A 25,242-nucleotide genomic window follows, 5' to 3' on the forward strand; every position below is an offset into this window, starting at 1 on the left:
TCAGTATACCTGAGAGCTTTGGCATTAGCTTTTCTCTCTGTCTGCAGTGTTTTCCCTCAGATATCTATGTGGATCACCTTGTCTCTGTCAACTCCTAGGGAGAAAATGCCTACAAGGCACCCTCCAATCCTCCAATCCCTATGTTTAAAATGCCAGGCTGTTTCTACCAATGCTACAGTCTCTGGAAGGAAGCAGGTAAAGACTAGCTCTGAGGGCTTTTTCTTCAGACTCAGGAATGCCTGAGAATTCTATCTTCCCTGTAATTCTCTCTGTAGTAGGAACTTAATATATGCATTTGGTGTATCTGTATTTCACCCAAGAAAATTCAACTGAAATTACTAGGCAGCAGACTCAGTGCTTACTTACTAGTGCTCAGGTGCTGGGCTAGGTCTCGGTGAGGGGCAGCCACTCTGGAAAATGCATGGAAGCTCCTCACATGTCCCTAAAGGACTACTTAACTAGGAAGATACAGCAGAGGAGTGGTCCTACACACCTGCCATCTGTCATTGCTATACACATCCCAACTACGCAGTGATTTGCAGACATTAGAGATGGCTTGGAAGTTGTGAAGTATCTCCTGAGCTGTATCTGTTCTTTGTTGCCTGTTATGAGTCTTTCACTAAAGCTGGAGGTTCCATTCCAGATCACTATAGCAAAGCAAATATCACAATAAACCAAGTCATGAAGTGTTTGGTTTCCCAGTGCATATAGAAGTTAGGTTCACTCTATACTGTAGAGTAAGTGCACAACAGCATTATGTCTAAGTAAGCAGTATGCACTCTTAAATTTAAAATATTTTATGGCTGAAAACCAATCATCAGATGTATTACAAATGGCACTGATAGACTGGATCCATGAAGGGTTGTCACAAACTTTGGCTTTGTAAAAACTGTAATAGTTGTGAGGTAAAGTGAAGCAAAGCAAGATGAAATTGGGTGTGACTGTTCCACACCGGATGGTCATTGATTTTGGTCTTTTGTCACTGTCAATTTGAACCCCAAATGACTGTTGGTAATATCAGAATTATAGCCATTATAATGTTCCCTTTAACTGGCTCTAATAAATCTGCCCCCATAGACCCTAACACCTTTTCGCATACTATATAACCCACCTTAGTGTTTGTTTATAGTTTATCTCCCTCACTAGAAGGTGAGTTTCATGGAGGTAGAGGTTTTTGTCTTTTTATTTATTGTGTAGCCCTAGCATTTAGAGCTACACAATGTGTGTCATATACTGTAGATTCAGTTAGTATTGTTGAATGAATGAGTGAGCAATTTTCCTTCTCTCTCTCTCTCTCTCTCTCTCTCTCTAATAACAAATGAATGTACAATATGAACATTATTCTTAGTGAGATTGGCCACCTACCAAGGTCTTTGGGGAGGCTTTCCAAATCTTATCAGGATAGAGGGCCTTGGAGAAATAATTTTCAGGGGGAGTTACTTCTTAGCAACAGCAGTATAAAAGAAAGCCATAATTTAATAAATACATGTGAAGAAAGACTATGTTATTAGGAGAAAATTTATGTGTTTTCCCCAAAAGAGGTATCCCCAAACAGCTCATTTGTCCAATTTAGACTTCTTTGTGGCACAAGGGATACGGTATAATGAGGCCTGTGGCTCCAGAGTGCTCAGAGTCACTGTAGGTACATTTAAGTAGGATCACTGCTAAAGCAGACCACAAATGATAGAAGAATAAGAAGACTTTAATTGTGTTTATAAGTTCCTATATCCACAGAAGCAGCATTGTAGTGAAAACTTTTGGCAAATGAAAACCATCATTTGGTCCAGTGTAACATGAGGTTAGTATGCAGATACTCACTGAAAAGTATTTCAGTTTCTTTTAACATATGGCTAGACACATAAGTAGGAAAGACTCTAGTCATGTGTATCTATGCTTTTGTATGATTTTAACGTGCCATAGTTGAATGCTAGATTACAAAATAAATCATATGCCTTTGATTATGCTATTTGGTTTTTCTTTATTGTTTACAAACTCCTTGTCTTTCAAAGTCCAGCCAAAGTCTCATTTTCTCTTTGGCTTTTCCTGGCACTATTTTTCTGCCCCTGGATTCCCCCTTAAGAGTAATAAATTAATTGCTTTCTTCTCTGTGTCTCAAAACATTTATCACGCATTGTGGTGTTATCTATTTACCTGCCTCTGAGTTTCAATGGCAGCTTTATCATCTGGGCTTCCCTGGTGACTGCTGCACTCACTGCCTCATGATATAGGTTAAATAAATGGTTATTAAGCTAGAGTATTAGAATACGTTTTATTCTTGGCCATGGGTTAATCCAACAAACACATGCTAAGAGATTTTTATATGCACAAACTATTTTATTTTATGTGTTATGCAGATGCTTGAAAAAAGTAAATCAGATGCTCAAGCACCTAAAGTTTTATAATATAATAAAAGAAAAAAATCATGCATAAAATAAAGCTAATCCATGGTGGAAAGTGTTATTTTTCTCAGAGGGGTATGCGTGTGTGTGTGTGTGTGTGTGTGTGTGTGTGTGTGTATGTACACTTCCTGCTAGGATTAAAAAATATCTCCTTATTGCCTAAAAACTGATTCCACACAATAATCCTTTTGCTGTCTTAGAAATTCAGGTTAAATTCTGCCTTAGATATAAAGACAGACTTCTCTACCCCGTCATCCTGCTGCACTAGCGCAGAGGTTTGAATTAAAGCACTTCTCAAGGTTATGCTGCTTCTTGCCAAACAGCATTGGAAGCAGAAAGTGGTTCCTTTTGGAGCCTTAAGGGATAAATTTCATGCATTCCTAGGTTTTAGAAGTCACCCCAAGTGATAATTCCTTCACATGTTGCTACATGTTCAGCCCTAATTGCCATTAGGATATTGACTGTAGAAAACTTTAAACAGAAGGTAACAGTAAAGGCATTGAAAGAATAATTCAAATGAAGTTTTAGCTGGGAGAATTTTGTTGTTGCTGTTTTTTTTTTCTTTTTTCTTTTTTTAATTTGGTGAGAGCAGCTTGGATGCTTAGCATTTAATTATATTTAAGCCAGCAGCTTTAAAAAATTATGTGGTATATTTGCACTTTCTACATATGGCATAAAGGTGTTAATAGTTTGCATAATGATGGATTTTAACTGATGGACACCAAGAAATCTTTCTGTTTTTGTTTAGACTTGGATTATCACTTGCATTTATCTTCAACTGCTCCTATTTAATCCTCTCGTCAAAACTAAAGAGATCTGTGGGAATCCTGTGACTGATAATGTAAAAGACATCACAAAATTGGTAAGTAAGGATTTCCAGTAGCTGTGACTTTTTCCTGTGCTTTTAAAAAAATATTTTATTTGTTACTTTTACGTGTATGAATGTATTACCTGCATGTGTGTAAGTGTGCCTGTGTTATGCAATGCCCATAGAGGTCAGAAGAGGACATTGGATTCCCTAGAACTGGAATTACAGACCGTTGTTAGCTGCCATGTGGGTGCTAGGAATGGAACCCAGGTTCTCTGCAAGAATAGCCAGTGCTCTTAACCACTGAGCCATCTCTCTAGCCCCTCCCGTGCTTCTTGATCAAAGATTTAGGTTTCTCTTGCCCCAGGTTCATAGTTTTCTAAGACAAGTATCACTGAGTTACTCTGAGGGGCTTTAGGAGGGTAGGTGGAGAGATGCTTAGGTTATGGCAGATTTGTTTATAAAATCAGTCCATTGAACACCAATGCAGTGGCTTTGTTTCTTTGCTGATCTTATCTCCTCAGTCACAGGCAACCTTGGAGAGGCTACTGTGTGCTGATATGCAGGCACTAGTGTGTCTATTAATCTCCTGAGTGGGACCTTCCATGTGACTGTGTCTGCCATATCTTTCCCACTCTTGTAGAAAGCTTAGCAACAAGAGCCCTGAAATGACTATACTCCCCTATCAATAGAAAGAAAGTCATATATGGGCAGGGTTTTGCTCCGGTGAATGTAGCTGGAGATACTTTTCCCTCCCCTCACTCCCAAATATGGAATCAACTCACCTCTGTGCTTGTCACCTTGGAAGTCTTCCCTCAGCAAAAGCATTTTGTATATGTGCTGCTTGGTCACTGCTAGCCTCCTGCATTAGTCCTCTTGATGCTTCTAAGACTCAAGTCAAAGAGGACCACACAACTGAAGTACACTCTCCCAACTCTTGTGACCTAGGAGAGATCGTTTTATACTTACTTGAACACTGTGTATGATTTCGAGATCATCAAAGTTTGAGCCAGGCTTGATGATATACACCTGTAATCCCAGGACTCAAGAAGTTGAGGCAGGAGAATCATGAGTTGGAGGACAGCCTGTTTCTATATGACACACAAAATAATTCTAGATACATTTTGATAAATTTCTTAATTTATTGGCACTCAGTTATTTGAAAAACTGACTAGAGAGCACAGGTGGTGCAAAAAATAGGGAAGAAATAAGAGTTGCTATATGGAGAAAAGAAAGAAAATTGGTATTAGTATATGGAATACATTCCTAGTTTATGTTTTATTTAGGATTCATAACAGAACTTGAAAATAGATGTTGAATTCTGTAGTTGAGGTCTGGCTAGTTTAGTCTCAGTGCAAAATTAGAAACAGGCAAACACACACACACACACACACACACACACACACACACCCCACACGATTTATACAGATTCCTTAGCTTGCCAAGATAAACATTCTTGCCTAGTTTGCTCTCCAGCACTGAAAAACATAAAGTAGCTGATGATCTACTCATGTTCCCCTTGAAGGTCTGGTGAACAAAGCAATACAGCTTTTGCCTACTGTGTATCCACCTAAGTGCTGGATACCAGATCCATGCAGATGAGGAGGAAGTAGTTTTGAAAGCACAGATCACTGTCCTATACTTGAAATTTCTTGTTAGTTTGTGACCCAAGAGATGTTGAAATATGGAAAAGGCTGTATGCATTTATATTCTAAGTGCTGTACAGTGTCTCTGTAGAAGATGTTCATTTGTTGATTTTATTTTTCTTTTTGGTGTGTATGTGTGTGCATGGTAGTAGGGCCTTGTGTTTGCTAAGTAAGTGCTTTATCATTGAACTACATACATCATCAGCACAAAATTCAGATATTTTGGAGCTTTTGTTGTTTGCTTTGTTTTATATTGCTTTGTTTGAGATAAGATCTTGCTATGTAGCCCACTAGTCTCTAACAAACTTGTGATTTTTGTAATGCAGTGCCAGATTACAAGTTGTGCTATCACCCAGGCTCATCGTCTTAGTTGTCCTTCCTGTGGCTGTGATAAAATATCGACAAAGCAAAAGCAACTTAAGGGAGAAAAGGCTTACTTGGTTCACTATTCATGTTATAGTCCATCATGGGTGGGTTCCAGGTTATAGTCCATCATGGGTGGGTTCCAGATTATAGTCCATCATGGGGAAGGGGTCCAGGTTATAGTCCATCATTGGGGGGGGGGGTCCAGGTTATAGTCCATCATGGGGGGTTCCAGCTTATAATCCTTCATGGGGGGTTCCAGGTTATAGTCCATCATGGGGGGTTCCAGATTATAATCCTTTATGGGGGGGGTCCAGGTTATAGTCCATCATGAGGGGGTTCCACGTTATAATACTTCATGGGGGGGGGAGGGTCCAGATTATAGTCCATCATGGGGAAGGGGTCCAGGTTATAGTCCATCATGGGGGGGGTTCCAGGTTATAGTCAATCATGGGGGGTGGGTTTAAAAGGCAGCAGGAGCTTGAAGCACCTGGTCACATTACACCCACAGTCAGAAGCAGAAGGCAGCAAATTAATGCATGCATGCTAATGCTCAACTTTCTTTATTCTTATACAATCCAACATGCCTTGCTCAGGGAATGGTGCCACTTCCAGTAGGCAGGTCTTTACATATCAGTCAAGGCAATCTACAAAATCCCCCACAAACATGCTCACAGGCCAACCTAATCTAGACAGTCCCTCACTGAGACTCCCTTCCCACATAATTCTAGATTGTCTCAAGTTAACATTCTTCACCTAATGTTTGTTGGATGAATGGAGAAAGGACAGACTCTATTTTGATGAACATCACAGTTGCTCATGGTACTTATAAAACACCAAAGTACCTGGGTCCTAATTCAATGAACTGATTCAATAAGCCTGGGAAAGTCTCCAGGCACGTATGTTTTTCATGAATTTCTGAAATGACGTTTCAGAGCCATTGTTCTAGATGGTCTATTCTGTCAACAGTTCAGAGACCAAAAGCTGGAGATATAGTTTAGTCAGTGGCAGAGCACTTGCATGTGTGAGGCCCTGGGTTCAATCTCTAGCACTGCAAAAATGAAAAAAAAAAGTGAAGAGACCATTATTTTGACAGTAGCTCAGTCTCAGTTCTTATCATGTTATTCTATATTATATATAGATTTATAAGAATTCAGTTAAGACAGAGTTCCAAAGTATGCTTAAAGTAGGTCACTGGGGAAATTATAACCCTCCTGGAACTGCTTCTGTAGCTGTGGGAGCTGAGAGTGAGCTAGAGAGACCTGAAGATTTCAAATAAGTGGTCCATGGAGCATAGTTGGAAGATAGTAGTATATCTGACCACAGGCTGAGCATAGGAAGATTCATGTGATAGTAAGGAAAAATTCCTTGTGTTATTTTCAAAGAATTGAGAGAACATGACTTAATAAGCGCCATTTCCTGTAGTAAAGTGTTACGATTTATTTTCAAGCACCATGAGTAACATTAGAAGTGCTAAGAGTTTCTGTTCTTGTCCTTAACCACCTGATTATTATCTACCATTTACTGATGAGTTGATACAATAAAGACAGCAAGAGGCTTCAATGAGGGAGAGAGAGAAAAAAGAAATACCCAGACAGGGGTGTTTGTTAATACTGACCGTAAAATACAGTTTCTCACCCAAAGGCAAATGTCAAACCACTAAACTAGGAAAAATGGTTTTTTCCCTTCTAGCACTTGACTCAGCGGCGGGGGGCGGAGTGGTGTATTCAAAAACTGCTCTAGTAAAACCAGTGTTTTCTTGGATAATATTTTTTAATAAGACTCTTGAAAACAAGTAAGTTAGTGAAACGTAGTACTCAGAAGATCACTTTTAACTTAATGAAAACCTCTTCAGTTCACACCTTGTGTTTTTGTAGAGGAGGAAATAAAAAAGTACTGCTTTCATCACTTCTCAGGAGGTCCGAGACCACAGAGAGAAGGCCAATAGAATCAGAGAACTTTGGAAGCCCTTCTCAGCTCTATGTTACTTTATTCCATGATGGGATCTCCTTAGGGTGCATCCCCTAGAGTAAATCCACCACGTCTGAACTATAGGGGATTGTATGGAAGAGGGGAACTGGCTTCACAGGTGTAACCCTGGTACATTTTATTTGGAGGGAAGATCTTGTGCTGATAGTATGTTTTTGCTTTGTGCTCACAGCTGTTCTCCAGTGGAGGTGATTCCTTTGTAATCTGCCACTCTGCCCTTGCAGTAGCTAATAACTTGCTCTGTGCCCACAGACTAAGTATGTTTGCTTGGGGTGATTCTCAGGCCATGCAAGCACATGATTTATAGCTTTCCTTTTTTTTTTTTTTTTTTTTTTTTTTTTTTTTTTTTTAATTTCTTCTTGGACATTTTGTACTGCCTTTACAGTCCCCATGGTTTTTATTTGAAATCCTTCTGGCATGTTTACTTAGCATAATAGTTCATTTATTTACAGAACATTTTGCTTTGTTTCTAAAAAATGTTGCAAGACTTGTTTAAATGGCAAACTCAAACCTACCTAAGGAAAGAGTCAAGTGTCTGGAAAGAGGATGAACCAAATTTAAAAACTTATATTGATGGATCATTAGGATGCATCTTTTAATATTTGTCGGTACTCATGCAGGAAGGAACCCAAATATTAGAATAGTTCAAGTGAGTTCTTCCCCTTTGTTCCTGGTCCTCATTTGTGATCATCTTTTCCCTTCATTTAGAGGAATTTATTTTATTTAAGTATTTTTCTTTTTTTTTTTTTTTTTTTTTTTTTTTTTTGTCTTTTTTGAGACAGAGTCTCCTTGTAGCCCCAGCTGTCCTGGAACTCACTATGTAGACCAGGTTGGCCTCGAACTCACAAAGATCTGTCTGCCTCTGCCTCCCAAGTGCTGGGATTAAAGGCATGTGCCACCACACCTGGCCAAGTTTTTTCTTTTAAACTATATTTATCTTTCCATGTCTGCCAATAGTGATTTATCTTTCTCAAAATGTTTTTAAGGTAGATTGATGTTCTGTCCTCATCTTATAAAACTGAAGTTACTCTCCTTTCAAGGTCAGTTGACAAACTAGCAGCACAGAATTGGGACAAAGGAGTTCATGAATTTCCTGGTCTTGTGGTAGATACTTATTTTCAGTTGGTTTTATATTAATAAATGGCCCATGGAGAATACCATAATAGGAGATGATAAATATATCCTTAGATAATTTTTTTGTACTTTGAATGGACAGTTGTGATTGATTCTGATTTTTATTCTTCTTCAAATAATGTATTTTTCAAATTGAATTACCTTTCCATTAAAATGAAGGGTTGGTGTTTTTAATCTCACCACATATAGAAACATATTTAGAGGAATTAGCAGTGTTCCTTTAAATAAGCTATGCATATGTACTCTTTATAAGTAGACGTCTTATGTGATGCTTTATGACACTGGAAGAACAACGGTTTTATATATAAGTAATTTTTAAAGTTTATCTCTATTACTTTGCAATATTGAGCACTCTAATTTCTATTCCTATAGTCAGTAGAAGATCCTTTATTTAAAGCTAAATTTAAGACATTTAATATTTAAAGAAAAGACAGAAGTTTATTAAAAGTAATAAAACTGGGCTAGGTGGTTTGTTGTAATACCAAGCATATCCTGAAAAAAGGTTCACTTTATAGAATGAACCATTTAGACTCTATGCTCCCTGCTGCACACAGCTGTGGTATGCACATCCAGGTTAAACAGGTTGATGATCGATTCCCTTAGTTTTCAGTCTTTTGGAAAGACCGTGGATTGGGAGGCTGGGATCTAATGATGAACAACCTGCTCATCATTACTTGGGGGAAAGCTGAGTATGGATTTGAGCCCAAAAGTCCCTGTCTTTGAACCAAGGATCCAGTTTATAATTTATAATTCCTTCCCAGATGCTTGAGATGACTCTTTTGGCTGTAGATTATGAATCACTGGGTAATAACACTGAATTTTATTTCTTGAGTAGTATTCACCTTATCTTATTGTGACTAAGAAGGTGTTTTATTGTAGAACTAAATTACTGCCACTTAGCTGATATCATCATAAGATGTATATGTGTCCATTTTAATCTGTTTTCTGTTGCTAATAATGCAGAATCTCAGACTGAATAAGTTATAAAGAGGTTTAATTTGGCTTACAGTTCTGGTCCAAGGTCAAAGGACCTATCTGGTAGTGCTGTCCATGGCAGTCTTAAAACACTGCATTGTATCACAAAGCCAGAGACAGGAAGCAAAGACAAGACCCAGTAAAATTGGCTTATAGCAGATGTCCTCTTGAGACAATCCATTAATCTATTAGCTACACTAAGAGATTAATTCACATTCCTGAGGACGAAATCCTCACCAGCGCTTAAAGGTCCCACCTGTTTGCACTGTATTTCATAATGGAGATCAACATCATGAGGGGCTAGTACGATGGCTTAGCAAATATAGTTGCTTGCTGCCAAACCTGACAACCTAAGTTCAGTCCCTGGAACCCACATGGTTAAATGAGAGAACTGACTTCCACAAGCTGCCTACACATAGACACACAGACACACAGACACAGACACACACACACACACACACACACACACACACACAATGAATCTGTTCTATTTGAAAGGAAGCAAGGTCTGTCTTCACTTATTTAGACATTCTGTATTAATGGAAGGTGATAAAGCTTTCTAAAGTTGTCATCTTAATTTTTTAAATCATTGTATTAGCTTTTTTTTTTTAATAAAATGGAGTCAACCAGAGTTATCTTTGAAAAACCAATGGTAGTTGATTTAGTTAGGTTTTTTTAGTCATCATTAATAGGAAAAAAATCATACAAAGACAATAGAAAACACTTTCCTGAAATATAGCTGAATACTAAAAACCAAAGTTAGAGCATGCTGCTGTGTATGTGTGAGCTGAATGAGGTATTAAGCATTATTCTACCACAGCCATCATTATTAAACTTTGGTGGTTCTGATGAGACTAAAGACCATGACTTTCTTTCCCAGAAAGGTTCAGAAAGGGAAAACATTTTATAGCTAGTGTCGAGGAAACCAGGGACCACTCCTGGACTTGGGAGAAACACTGAGACCATAAAGATCTTGCCGCCAATGTCCAAGTGCCCGCTGATTGCATGACTTTTAGGGATGCCGGTGACATTAGAATCATGAGATCCAAACATTTTTTTAGATCAGTGACTTAGAGATGGAGTTAAGTGTTCTGACTTGGCATTCTTTTCTCCTGAGTCCAAATACCTGCAGGGGCTGGGAAGCAGCCAGTGCCAGCTTAACTTGCCAAGATGTTTTCTTGGCAAAGTTTCCAGCATTTCCAAACACCATTCTCCTTTGCTGTGTTTTTCCAGTGTCACTGAGTATGGTCAATCCTCAGACATCGAAAGAAGACTGCAAATGAGCCCATATGCTAAAGTTAGCCCATCATGCGGCAACTTTTTTAAATACACATTTTACAGCCTAATATCCTTGCATTCCAAATCTAAGCCTTTGATAAATTTTTCTATTAATTAAATTAATTATCCCTCTAAACTTATTTTAGTAGAATAGATTTTTCTAAGTATATAGCCTTAGTTCCTACTACCACAGGTACCTCTGTGGAATCTAGACGAGATCTCAACTCTGCTCTTTCCTCCCCTCCCTTCTTTCCCTTCTTCCCTCCCTCCCACCCTCTCTCTCCCTTTTTCTCTCTCTTTCCCTTTCTATTTTTCTCTTTTTCTTTTTTCTATCTTTTGAATACATTTCATGTAGACCAGGGTGACCTTGAATTCACCATCTCCCTAGGTAGCTACTATCTCACCATGACTTTGAACTTCTTGTCCTCTTACCTTCACCTCCCAAGTGCTAGGATTCTAAGTGTACATCACCACCATCTGCCTTTGATTTCTGCTTCTCTACAGACTCTCAGCCTCTTTGTAAATGTTGGACACATCCAACACTTTCCTTGAAATATTTTAACTTCTTGCCTGTCTCTGATCTCTCCTTGCTAACATCTGTCCCTCCAGACTCCTCTTCCTCCTTCCCTGCTTACCCCACTGAGCATTGTGCCATGGCTTTTAGGAGAAATGTTAAACCTGACTTAATTTTAGTAACTACCCATTCATCCTCTTTATTTCACAGACAAAGTAGAAGTCTATGGAGATGTGATTTACCTAAGGCCACTGTTCCTACTGAACCGTCAGAGTCCCTTAGCCCAGCATTCAAAGGCCCCTTTCTGTGGCTTTACTGGAATGTTTCTAACTTTTTTTCTGGTTTCTCAAATATACCACAAACTTTCAATTCTTTGCCTTTACTCATTATCCTTTTGTGTGCTGCAGTGCACTATACTGCATGTACTGTTCACAGACGTTTATCCCCATTTACACTCCATGCCCAAGACCCTCCTCCTCCTTCCTCTTCCTCCTTCCCACCCCCCTTTACTTTTCCTCCACTTTGGTTTCAGAGACATAATTATTACTATAGCCCATGAGGGGGCTATGGTAACTCCCTAGATACTCACTAATATAGTCCAGGCTGGTCTTAGACTCATGACAATCTTCCTGCTTCAGCTTCCAAACAGTTGGGACTGCAGGCATGTTCCACAAAATCCTTTAGCCTTTAAAATGGGTTATTTTATTCTCCATAACATTAGCCACATACACTCTAATGTCCATTAATACAGAAGGAAATGAAAGCTAAAGCAGTTGAAGAAAATGGCCCCAAACCTGAGTTTGCTACTTTCAGGCTGATAGCCAATGTGTAAGCGGTCTCTTTTCAGAACCTGTGTTTTTGGTACCAATTTCAACCTCCATGCCTTCAAGGGACATCTGTGTTTTCAGTTCCAAGGCTCCCTCTACCCTATAAAACATTCCATCATGATCAGTAGACATCAGAGATATTGAATTATCACAAGCTTCTTTGCACTTCCTCAATGCTATTCAACTTCAACATGATAGTAAGTGTAAGTGCTTAGAAAGTAATACAACAACTTACAAAGTGACCATAAATATCTACAACTCAACTTTTAAAATTTTTTTCCAAAGGTAATTGTAAAGCAAACAAGGAAAGCCAATCAAGCCACAAAGAGAACCTTCCTGCTCTGTTGCTGCTGTGCAAACACCACAGGGAGAGCCAGGCCTTCTCCCTTCCTCCACCTTCAGGAGTCACAGCTGGTGCCTATGACCTTGGAGTTGCTAGCTAACCACTCCACACTTCCCTCCCTGTCCTCATTTGTAAAATAGGCTTAATAAGACATGTCTCATGGGTTTATAGTAGAGGCTGTATATGAAAACTTATTATAACTTGTAAAGAAGTATTCAAAAATAGTATTTTTTCAGTCCCACCAGAAATCAAATAATAGTAAACCAGCTCAATGTGGAACTACATCCCCTAGTTGACACAGTGTGGAGATTTTAGTGTCCTGGTCAGAGAATTTTTGTAAGCTATCTTTGGCTTCCTTAAAGCAATTTCTATGTATTAATAACTCATAAAATGAAATTGGCCAGTATGTCCCTTACATAGTCTCCAGCATACTCTGATCCTGTTTTAGAAATACCAATTTAATTGATTATATTTTAAAAAATAATCTAATTTTGTATTTTTAATGTTTTAATGTAACTTGTATTTAAAAAAAAATAATGTAAATTAGGCCTTCAGCATAAGGGGCTAGATTGTTCAGCAATTTGTGCTCAGAATGCTGGCTACTTCCAACCACGCTTTCCAGGTGCGATGGCTTTAATCTACACGGTTGGTCCATCATGAGCTACAATGTAGCTGTTCTATCTCATGTTCCAGCTTTCATGTCTGCCACGGTGCTCACTATGTCTTTGCCAACAGGGTTTGTGTAAAATGGCTAGGTGATTTGCTTTTCAATGATAGGAATGAACTTACAGAAAGTAAAAGATATTAATGAAAACGTGGTAGGAAAACGAAGAGGAAAAAGGCTAAATGTAGAGTTCAGGGGAGTTAGCTCCTAAGATAAATAAAAAACACCACCTTCTATAGCAGCCCAGATACATTTCCAATAGCCAGTGAGGATTCTACTCTTTTATTCAGGATAGTGTAAAGATAGATAATGGTGGAGATTCTCAAGGAAAATTTTTTATCTAAGGTCTGGCCATTCAATCTCCCAAATACTAGGATCGTAGATATTGTATCCCCACACCAGGCTTACATGTAAAACGATTTGGTACAGTCCATTCTAATGCAGAAAGCGCCAGAGAGCAGATGAACTGGTGCAGCCAGGAAGGGAACTTCTGCCATCAAGAGGACTTGGATTCTAGTCTACACTTAATTCCCAGGTGGCCAAAGTGTAGAGAAAAAGAGACTGCAGAGTGCATGCCCTGGATAGGACTCCTATTAAACCCACCCAGGGCTCTTTGAGCCTCAGTTTCTTCACCTGTTAGAGATAACCACATCAGAGGGATCTGAGGATTGGAAGTGATCATGCCACTTAACACTCTTTAATGAACACAGTGCCTGCAACATTACAAATACTTGATAAATACTAGACCTCTTTACTATTTGTCATCCCATGAATGATAGCAAAAGCAATTACCAAAGCCTGTCACCGGAAGTTTGAGATGAGTGTGAGGTGGATTAATGATTGTGCAATGGCACTCATTACCACTTTGGCTCAGCTCTGACCACTTTTGATTTGCCTGGGGTCTTTTTTCACCAAGTTGTTAAAAAAAAAAAAAAAAAGCCAGGTGTAGCATGAGATCAAGGCCAGCCTGGTCAGGTCTTCCAAGCCAGCTGGAGCTACAGGGAGACCTTGCTTCCTCATCTCCACACCACCTCCTCACCCTGAAAAAAGAGAAAGGTTTTTAAAAGCTAGTGACAAGACCAAAAAAAGCATATGGCTTATGTTACAGGACACTTGTAGGAGATGACCTACTCCTGCAAACAGGCATGTGATTCCAGCTTTCTTTAGGCAAAATGATGTAATCAGAGACAAGGTGACAGCATTACATGTCTTTGAAACCTTTTTTAAAGCTAGTTTTCAATAAAGAACCCTGAGTTGATTATTTTACAATGTATTTGCCACATTCACTTAACTATTAAGTGATCATTTGACACAGGTAACTAGATCTCCATTTTATAAATGAAGGAAACCAAAATGCAAATAGTTTATATTGATTCTAGATTCTCTGGTTCCAAATCTGTTGCTTACTCACTTAAACTAGAACTGCTGCTCCAGTAACAGGTCAGACATTTTGAAAGCCTTTAAAAGTTAGCCAAATAGGCCAGCCATGTTAAGTGTCCAGCCCAAGGTAAGTGAATTGAGTGATGTCACAACACCGCACCTTTCTAAATTATTTGTTGTAAAGCATTTGTTTCTTATAAAAGTAGCTGTGTTCTTTTGAAGCTTTGTTGACTTAGGATCAGCGTATATAAGCAGCTCTCCAGCTTGAGCATTTCAAAATCACTGCAGGACTTACGAAGCAGCTCCTTTGGGGCAACCTGAGAACTCACATTCTAGCAGGTTCCTTGTTCGTGCTGAGGCATCAGTTTGAGAATCACTGAAACAAAAAGCGTATTTTATTAGTAATCCTATGGAGAACTACATTGAAAAATAGTCCTAGAGGGGAATTCCTGTACTACTGGGGGGTATCGAAATTCATATTGTGTTTCCAAAACTCAGTAGGTTATACTTGGCCACACATAGCTGAATTTGGAATACAGAAGTTTCATATCATCCCTATGTATTTGGGATTGCAAAGGAGAGTGGAAAACGAATAATATGACTAACTGACTGTATGAATTTGCTGAAGGAATTCTTTTTATTTACTCACTTACTCATTTGTTGGTTTCTGTAGGTGGCAAATCTCCCAAATGATTATATGATAACCCTCAACTATGTCACCGGGATGGACGTTTTGGTATGTAATCTGTGCATTTCTGAGTTGCGTTTTAGTAACTGAGGGAAGAAATGGGATCAGTCACCTTAAAATAAAAAAAAATCTGACCTTTGTCATTATTGGAAGAAAATATCTTTGGAATTTAGTTTATCAAATTAAAAAAATTCCCTCAAAATTATCAGTGATCATTTCAACATGTGTTTTAGATGTGTACATTAAATAGAAGTAGGATCATCTTCTTTAGACTTAGCCAAAGATTTCTGTTTCACTGAACATCTCTCAAAAAGGCTTAAATGTAAAATTATGGATTTTTTTCCTTGAGAAGGTTTCATGTATGCCACTCTCATATCTATTTATGAACAAAAAATGTTTTATTACTGAGCTTATTAACCATACAATAGGCCTTTGAATTTTATGATAAAATATGTGGCTATAATTACTTCTCTGTGAGAAGTTTTAATTATTTTTCTCATTATGTGCTGCTAGAATTCATAAATACAAAATAAATCAAATATAGAGGTTAATATAATATGTATGTGCTCTTCACAGACCTTACCAAACCTTAGCAATAACTTCAACTATATCTTCTTATAATAAAAACATTGTAACTCAAGCCCTGCACATGTGTCCCACCTGTTGCCATTATTCTCCACATTGTTGCTTAGTGGCAAAGGTTCTTCTGAGTAGAATTTTCTCTTTTGATATAAGTTTTGGGGTGTCAGGCTGTGGACAAGCCACTAGAGTTGTGTAAATCAAAAAGATGCACAGTAGTCCTGCATGCTTTTATACACACTTAAGAGAACAAGTTGTTTCTATATTGAAAGGTGTACCATTAATGCTATTCCACCTGGCACTTTCTTATATTGTCCAGCATACATTTCACATGCTGCTCCAGGGTGATTCATTTTAATTGTGTTCCTGGAGTAAATTTAAAGCCATTTGGCCTCCTCTTTTGCAGCTCTCACCTTTCACATTCCAAATACTTACTGTGTGCTGATTTTGCACAGATTGTTTTTGACTTTGAGTAATTTTGTGAATCAGTTCCTTACAATGATTACCAATTTAAGCCTATTACTATGTTCTTTAAAATGCCTTTCAAAAACTACAAGAAGTTTTCATTTGAAGAGATTGTCTATGACTGTATTTTAACTGATGAGTGGCTGAAGGAAATACAAGGAATTCAGATCTTTTCTATCAAAAGAATGATCATAGGGATATAAGCTTTGTGATGCTATTTTGTAATCTAATCTACTTTGTAAAACATTTGTTTATGCAAAGTCCCAAATGCCCAAAGTCTGTGGCATTCCGGGAACTTGATGGCCCAGAGTGGCTGACCCCTTGTGCCCATTCTTTTAAAACTAGCAACAGAAAGACTGAGGCCAGACCTCCAGCCAACTGGGAAAAAAAACTCTTCTTACACTAGGATAAGAACCTATCAAATGTTCTGAGCCGTCTCTTTGCTCTCCAGCTTCAGTGACTACGTACCCCTCTGTGTAGAAGCAAACTTTGCCTTGCCAAGATACCTTACTTTGAGTGGTGGTCTCTTGTTTTGGGACCCTGATTTTGTCTCTAACACATTTTAGCATGAACTCCCAAAATTTCTTTAGATAGATCTTCTAGGACATGTATCTTCATGCTGAGCCAACGTTTGTCTGTTAAGGTTGTTGTTTATTGAAGCGGCCAAGTTCTCTGGAGTTAGAGTTGTAAAATTATAGTAGCCTGAAAATCAGTGAATGCAGCCATTTGATCACTTAGTCAGCAAGTATTTGTTTAAGAAAGACCATTGAACCTGTACTTTCAAGTTTAAAAACTTAAAACTTTAGCCTCAGCGTTAGAGCACTTGCCTAGTGCATTTAAGGCCCTAGGTTTCATCCCCAGCTCCAAAAAAGGTAAATGACAAAATCTCTTTAATAGTAACTGCAGGAACATTACCTAGCCTTTGTAACATTTTTTGTTTTGCAAAATGATTGCACTCTCTTTGGAAGGTGAGAGAGGAGGCCTGTGAATTGGGTGGACTATTATTATTCCTAGTTTACAAAAGACACAGGGAGGGCTAGAGCCCAGACTTACTTTGACCAAGGTTCTACAGCTAGAAAGTGACCGACCTGAAAAGCCCCCCAGGCTATCCACTCTTCATCCTGGGTTGCTAAAAATGGGGATGTGAATAATTACAATGCTGAGCCTAGTGTTGGAGGGAAACTTCTAGGTAATAAAGACTCATTCCCACTCCTGACTTTAGGGTCTTTCGCCTGGTGATTGCGAGACTTGCACAAAGAAATCCTGCTGCTCTTTACAAAGCAAGTGTTAAGCAGGAAACAACTAAATAGATGATTTTGTCCTGGTCTAATCGTACAGTGCTAAATCATAAGTTTCAGTATGAGCTGGTGATAGCGAGAGCCAGGCTTGTAAAAATAAAGCCGACTTATTGCCACATATTTTGTGCGTGTTTCTGTAATTGAGAAAAGCCTGCTATTATTTGGTCTTGGCATGCTGTCCGGGAACTACTGAGAAACATTGTTCTTGGCCACCACATTTGGCAAGAAAAACCAGCTGGTGCGAAGGGCTTTGAGCAGAAACTGGGGTCTTACCCTTTACCTTCATTTTAACGTGTTAATTTCTGCCAAGACCAGAGGAGTTTCCCAGTGGAGAGGCCTAGTGGTTTTTTGTTGGTGGTCTGAGTCCCAGCTGCCTTATCTTTTGTCTTTAAACAATGGAGGGTGGAGTGGGAATGGTGCCAGACAGAGTCCCTGGGGCCAGTGCAGTAAAAGTCTGCCTGGGCACTGGGCAGGAGGAAGCTCTGCCACAGGATACAGTTTATTTTTCACTTTTGCTGTTAAAATCAGCTAAACACTCCTGAAAAGGGAAGTCTCCTTTCCTTAAGGGCTTTCTTAGAAAATGACCTGGCAGATTTTTGGTCACTGATAGCAGGTTGTGATCTAGTTAGTATTTAAATCCAAAGAAAATCACCAATTCTATTTTAAAATCTTCAGGACCATAATACTGCTGGAGGGTTAGGATGTCCTTGGATTTACAGCCTTAGAAATGTCTGGACTGTTCCTATGCTCACCCAGCAGCACTTTTATTCTGTTGTCTGTATCAACCCCCAAGCCTTGATCTACTTGAGTCAATTCCTCATCATTTTTAATTAGAGTAAATTATTACATACAGTTTTCTTCTGTTTGGAAATGCCTTTAAATGCAAAGACAAGTTGCAAGAATATTCGAAAAAATACCATATGCTCTAATTTAGGCTCAACAATTTTTCAACATTCATTTTCTTTATCTGTTTTCTTTCAATAAATACGTCTTTTATTTTTCTGAACCGCTTGAGGAAGGTCTGTATGTCATGGCTTCCATGTGTTTCCTAAGTAGAGAATATTCCTAGGTATCAGCAGCGTATTTTCAACTTAGTAAGTTTAGGAGTGTGATATTTTAATGTATCACCTGTTTTTCAATTTTATCTTTTTGAGTTTTCATTTCTCTTCCTCTAGTAAAGGTCTGTTCCAAGATCATAATTTACATTTTAATGTTATAAATAATGGCACTTCAATGTTGTTATGTCCTGTTACATTACAGGGCAAGGGGACTTTGATGGTGCAATTCGGTTAAGATTTTTGAGGTGGGAAGATTATTCTAGATTATCCAGTGCGCCCATTCTAATGGGCATGCATCCTTACGCAGGGAGTCAGGTGTGTCTGAGCTACAAAGGGAAATTTGAAAATAATACTCTCCTGGTGTTAACGGTGGAAGCAGAGGTACTAGCTAAGGAACATTGGTGGCCGAGAGGGGCTGGAAAAGGCGAAGCAAAACTCTTTCTCAGCCCCAATGAGCACCTTGATTTAGCTTAGTAAGATTATTCCCTACTTCCTTCTGACCTCAAGAACTGCAAAATAAAATTGATGTTGTTTATAGCTGTGAGTGTTGTGGGAATTTGTTCTAGCTATAGGAAACCAATAGGTTATATCTTACTGTCTTCTTTAAGAGTTCCTCAGACTCTTTTGTCTTTATGACACTGTGTTTTTGAATGAGTCAGACTTCTCCTTGGTAAAGTGTTTTCCTTCCAGATATTTGATGTTTCTTAATAGTTCTGTGGAGTTTGTGTATCACATAGTACCACATGCGCTGACACCTGCTCAGATTGTCACTACGATGTGTCTGTACCCCACAAAGCTGTTTCTATCACCTGATAAGGTGTTCAACCAATTTCTGCACAGTCACTTGTTAGCAATCTTCAAGAAACTTTAAATCCTGTTTCTTTTCAAAGTTTAGCAACTACTGACCTTTGTTTCCTGATCTAATCTTCACTGTTACATCTTTTTCAATTTTTAATTCATTTGTTTGTTTTATGGTTAGGGTAAAACCCAGAATTGTGCTTATGCTAGGCACACTGGGTCATATCCCTAACTCCTAAGGAATTTTGGAAAGGCGTGGCTAAGAGGGAAGTGACTGATGACTTAGATAGTTAAGGCCTCTGTGATAATTGACCTCCTCGCTATTTCCTCTACACCTTTCCCCAGGCATGTACTGGTTCAGTTACTTATAGGCTACTCACCTTCCTTGCCTGACACTGTACTATCTGTCCTTCATGTGCACTGAATGACTTCCCATTAATCTTCAGACATAGGAAAAGGAGCTCCTGCCACGAGGGCTCCAAGACTGTCACTACCTGGCACCTTTCCAATTTTTTTCATCCCTCGTCCTACGTGTCCCCTGCTACCACAGTTTCTTCCTGCCTTTCTCTCTACTTGAAAGTCTTATTGGTCCCCCTGTCTAGGTGTCTCCAGATTCACACTCCTCTTCAGAGTGCAGTTTTCTCTTTGTTTATAGAACTATTTATTTGAAAATATTCCCCTAGCCCATTTTTACAGGATAAGATATATCTACATATATATAAAAGAATATATATAGTGCTGTCTTGCATCTACAGTGCCTACTGGGTAGTAGGCATTTAATAAATGTTAGGTGAAAGGATGTAGTGAGAGAAAGTAGGAAACTTCCTTGATGTGTAATCAATCACTTGTCATTTCCTTGAAGTCCACAAGGTAACTGAGAGAGTGCCTGTAACTCACTCCACAGTATCTAACCTCAGCAATACTGCTATCTTCTTTTAGATATGTGCACTTTTCATGAATGGTCTTGGGTGTACGCCTTTATGCACTGAGCTTTCTAATCTGCTACTTATATTGAATCTTTTGTGTTTCAGGAACTATCTTGTTGCTCTCCTTTACTGCAGACTGAAAGCCACATTCTTAAGCCTCATGTTTATAAGACTCTCCATAATCTTTTCTTATCCTAAGTCCATCATCTTTACACCTATAACTTTCCACCACAAATGCTCCCCCCCAGAGATAAATCACTAGTGTTCTAAAGTTAACATGCTTGTTCTCAACTCTAGAACAGCATGCTGCCAAGGGTCTGAATGTATGCAGGACTCTGAGAACCAGGATTACACACCTGCCAGGTTTTCCTGTCCTATTTCTGAGTCTCTGCACATTTTCCTTAAGTCTGTGCAGAATGTTTCTTCTTTATTCCACAACTGTCTGAGTCCCCTAAATTTATATACTATGATGGTAGAACTGCTCAGAGACTATCAACTAAAGGGAGGGATTTTTCTAATGACTTTATCTGAGTCGATATCCAAGGTCATCCAATCAGTTGTCCCACAAGAAATATTACTGTCCATAAGGATTTAAATGACCCATTCTTATAATATGGAGTTCTTACTATAGAAATTAAAGTCAGCCAAGTAGATTAGTGCACTTGTCTACTCATCTACTTGTAAGTAAGGAAGGATTCCTTCTTTTTTCTTTTTTCTTTTTTTGTTGGTTTGAGAGGCTCTTGTGTATCCTAGAATGACCTCAGACTCATTGTGTAGCTGAGGATGACCTTGAATTCCTGATCCTACTGCATCTACCTCTGTATTGTAGGTGTATGCCACCATACCTGGCTTAAGAAAGTGTTTCTTTTTTAAAAAAAAAAAAAAAAAGGAGAGAGAAAACAAAAATGGATAAAAGATGTCCTTCAACACTGTTTAAGACACCTTTTCATACACTCAGATGGCAGCACTGGGACCCATCTTAAGTGGTTATATTGAGACACTATAACGTGTAGCCCATTTGTGTCTGTTAGAAATTAATGAGAGCGGCCAGTAATCCTCACTTGTTAAGTAGCCATTTGTGTGTTTGCTTTCAATTGCTATCATAAAAACACTGACCAAAACTGACTTGGGAAGGAAAGGGATTATTTTATTTTACATTTCTCAGGTCACAGTCCCTCACTGAGGGAAGTCAGGGCAGGAACCTGGAGCAGGACCTGAAGCACAGGCCGTGGAGGTACACTGTTTACTGTCTTGCTCCCCTGGCCTGTGGTTAGCCTGCTTTCTTACACAACACAGAACCACCTGCCCAGGGGTGACACCACTCACGGTGGCCTGGGCCCTTCATCACTCAATAGTCAAGAAAATGCCTTAAAGATATGCCTGCAGGACAATCCAATGGAGGAAATTCCTCAATTGAGGTTCCCTGCACCAAGGTGTGTCAAGTTGAAAACTGATACTATCCCACACACCATAGTTTTAAAAAGTGAAAAAAAGAAAAAAAGGGCCGGGCCTGGTGGTGAACTCTTTTAATCCTAGCACTCGAGAGGTAGAAGCAGACAGATCTCTGTGAGTTCAAGGCCAGCTTGGTCTATATAGCAAGTTCCAGGTCAGCTGGGGCTACAGGGAGACAGTGTCTCAGGGGAAAAAAAAAGTTAAAAAGAACAGGTGCAATTGAATATAATAAATTGTATTTAGCCTAGACTATGCCAAATATAATAATTTCCAATATATACAAAATTGTTAATAAATATTGTACCTTTCTTACATTATTAAAAATCCACTGTGCATTTTACACTTACAACTAATCCTAGTTCAGATACTAAGTTTTCATCAAGGCAAATTGTGCTTAGTAGCTACACGTGGATATTGGCTCCAGCATTTGCCAACACAGATTAGACAGGTCCCTTTACTTAACAGATGAAGAAAGTAAAGCCCTAAAGTAGTTGTCTTGCCTGAAATTACAAAGTAGATAATGGAGTTGGACCTAAGAGCTGGACCTTGGTCCGTTGGTCCCTGCATGCCCCTCCTCCTCATGATGCTTCTTCACTGCTATTTTGGGTCTTGACATTTATAGGCCCATCCCTGAAAATAATATGCATTTGTATGTTTGGGTTGATTGCCGTCTTACTCAGACTGAGGATTCTCCATCACCTTAATTCAAACAAAAACTGCAAAAATGAACACTGAAGATCCAAATGAAATTGTTCAGGGGGAGAACTAACAGACATCATCATAAAACCAGCTCGTCCAAAAGGAGTTAAGATTTTGGAGAGTCTACTTTAGTAGTGTGAACACAAAATGTTTTTTGAAGCACTTTTCTAATGAAATTTTAGATTTGCCTGTTTATGTGATTTTTGCTGATAATTAGTTGGATTAGAGACTGGATGAATACTCCCATGATTATCATTCAAACTTTACCAGCCAGGGTTTTTCTCCCTCAGAATATCTAATTGATATTCCCCTCCACACCTTCAGAGAGAGCTCTCATCACCTTCACACTAAATTTAGGCCCAGTAAGAAAGCACATAGGTATCTGTGAATAACTGCCATATATGTTTTGTCTCCTGTTGATACCACAATTCTTCTAGTATCCAAACTTAAGAGACTCTGCACCTGAAACTAATGCAGAAAATTGTGTCGTCTTAAGAGGACTGAGCATGCCAGATTTAGCAAGCCCCGGTGTTTTTAAACACACACTTTCTTCCTCTACATCTCAAATATACCAGTTCTGATAACATCGAGTGCTAAATCACATATCTGGTGGGAGTCATGTGTCTTCTCTTTAACATTTATGTTTGGCCCTAGGTGCATAGTTGTCCTTTAAAAGCTCTCATAGACCTACTTGTGTTTGAATACTTATTTGGTTTTCATTGTATCTTTTATTTAGTAATTTAGTGAAATGGATTTGGTGTCCATGGTCATCCCCACTAGGGTGCCCTTTAAAATCCTGAAGGAAGTTCACAGTTTTTAACTAAATCACCAGTGGTAATACTCTGCTCACAGTCTAAAGATGTTGGGTTAGTGTCATGGAGTCAGTTAATGTTTAGATTAGTGTATGTTGTGAATATGTAGGATGAAAGCTCATGTTGTTCCAGTAGTTTCTGATAGACCTGTTCTAATTAACCCCAAGGATGTAAGTCAGAAGCTAACAGGAAAAAAGATAAGAAATTATCTGGAATATAGAGTCAAGGAAAAAAATCTAGGAAAGTTTTCCCATTTAAAGAAATCTGTATTTCTTCTTCTGGTAGCTGTACATATAGATTTAAAAAACATTGAATTATGTGTCCTGTAGAAATATAAATACTTTACATTGTCTCAACATCTTATGTCACTGTTAGCTTTCTTAATCTTTAATTCTTCTAGTGTAAAAGAGAACATGATATCTTATGTTCTTCTAGCGAATAGTTAATATTTATTTTAAACTACTTAGGTTTTAAATGGTCTCTGAACGATAAGAAGCAGGGATAATGCCATGTATTAAGGCAAAGAAAAAAGATCCTGTTTGTGGACTTAATATTTAATCATCTATTTCATAATCATAGTCTTGGATGAATTAAAAAACAGAAAGGCCTCCTATCAACTCACTGATGAAATACATCCTTCATTGTGTTTTGTTCTCTTTGCAAATAATTGACTATATTTAATTTAAGGAAGAAAGAGAGAATGGAAAAAAAAAAAGGAGAGCAAGAGGGGGGGGGGGGGGCTTGGTGATCCTGTAGTCAAAACTGGCTTCCTCCCAGAGGTAGGAAGCCCAAAAGAAGCTGATATTTAGTATTGTTTGTTTACCTTGTTTTACCTTGGCTTTCTCTTTAATACATCCAGGAATCTTAAAAAGCTGCTGCATAGCTGGGTAAACAATTAATGAACACACAGGATTGAACTGAAGATATAACCTTTTCAAGAAAAGTATGTCACAAACAATAATGATAGTTGGATAAAATATGATAGTAAAAGTTTAGAAATAGTGAGTTTCAGTAATATGCTCAAGAAATTTATAGCAAGCCTGGCATGGTGTCATATGCTTATAATTCTAGTTCTTGGGAGACAGAGATAAGAAGATCACAAGTTGGCCAGTCTGAATTGCATAGCAAGAGCATGTCCCCAAAAAAAGAAGGAAGGGAAGGATGGATGGAGGGAGGGAGGGAGGGAGGGAGAGGAAAGGAAAAGATAATAAGGGAAGAAATGAATGAATGAATTTATGTTGGAGAAAGAAAGAACAAAGAAATTTGTGTCAGTTATCAACAAAGTGTCTATGTCTTTGAAAGGATAAACCCTAGGAAATTATTTTTTCATAATTTATGTATGCAAAAATGAGGTGAGAGATTATAACTAAAGAGAAAAGAGGTCATGAAATGTAAGCATAGACTTCACTTACACAAAAAGCTTAGCAGAAATGACAGTAAGTACTCCAGTGTTCCTGAGTGATGATAAGAAATATCAACTTTGAAAAAACAGCTGTTTTTTTTTTCAAATTTTTAACCCAAACAAAAGAATTCCATCTTCCTTAGTAGTCAAAATATTTAATTATGCAAAGTATTATTCAATTTTTATTATTGAATTTGGGATGAAATTTTTACAGAAATCCAGTCAAGAGAGTGTAGCTCTTGGGAGTTGGAGTTCAAAGCCATCTTGAGATATATAGCAAGTTCAAAGCTAGCCTGAGCTACAGGATGACCCACTGTCTCAAAAACCCAAAGGGTGAACATATTGCTCAGTGTTGAGTACTTTTCTGATATGAGTAAGGTCATAAGATTGACCCCCTAGTACTTGGAAGATAAGTATATTTTTGTGGAAGTACCTATACCCCTACATAATATCCTTGATTTTATCTCTTGGTACACACATTACTTTTTTTCCCATTGTAGAGTGTGCTAACCCATTATGTAAAGTATTTTTGTAATTAATTTATTTTTTATTCATTTATACATCTTTTAGTACATTATTTTTCATGAATCATTTTAGTATGTGATTTTTCCCACATGCCAGGGAGTGTTCTAGGCAATAGGGCATCACGGAGAAAAAGACTTTTAAACAAAATGCTGCTCTCATGCAACTCATGTTCAGGTTAGCTGTGCTATCTCCATCCTTCTCTGTCCATGCACAGGAAATG

General features: G+C 38.4%; 1 protein-coding gene across 2 annotated transcripts in view; it reads left to right on the forward strand.

Annotated features, from left to right (window-relative positions):
- The window catches only part of Kitlg (KIT ligand), an 85,122-nt gene that overhangs the window by 33,646 nt on the left and 26,234 nt on the right, over positions 1–25,242 (forward strand). For both annotated transcript variants that reach the window (XM_008824063.3, XM_008824072.3), the window contains exons 2-3: positions 3,148–3,261; positions 14,994–15,056. In XM_008824063.3, the coding sequence (XP_008822285.1) occupies positions 3,148–3,261; positions 14,994–15,056 (177 nt within the window). The remainder of the gene's footprint in view (positions 1–3,147; positions 3,262–14,993; positions 15,057–25,242) is intronic.

This window comes from Nannospalax galili, unplaced genomic scaffold, assembly GCF_000622305.1.
Source record: "Nannospalax galili isolate Female #2095 unplaced genomic scaffold, S.galili_v1.0 scaffold191, whole genome shotgun sequence".
NCBI classification, from domain to species: Eukaryota; Metazoa; Chordata; class Mammalia; order Rodentia; family Spalacidae; genus Nannospalax; species Nannospalax galili.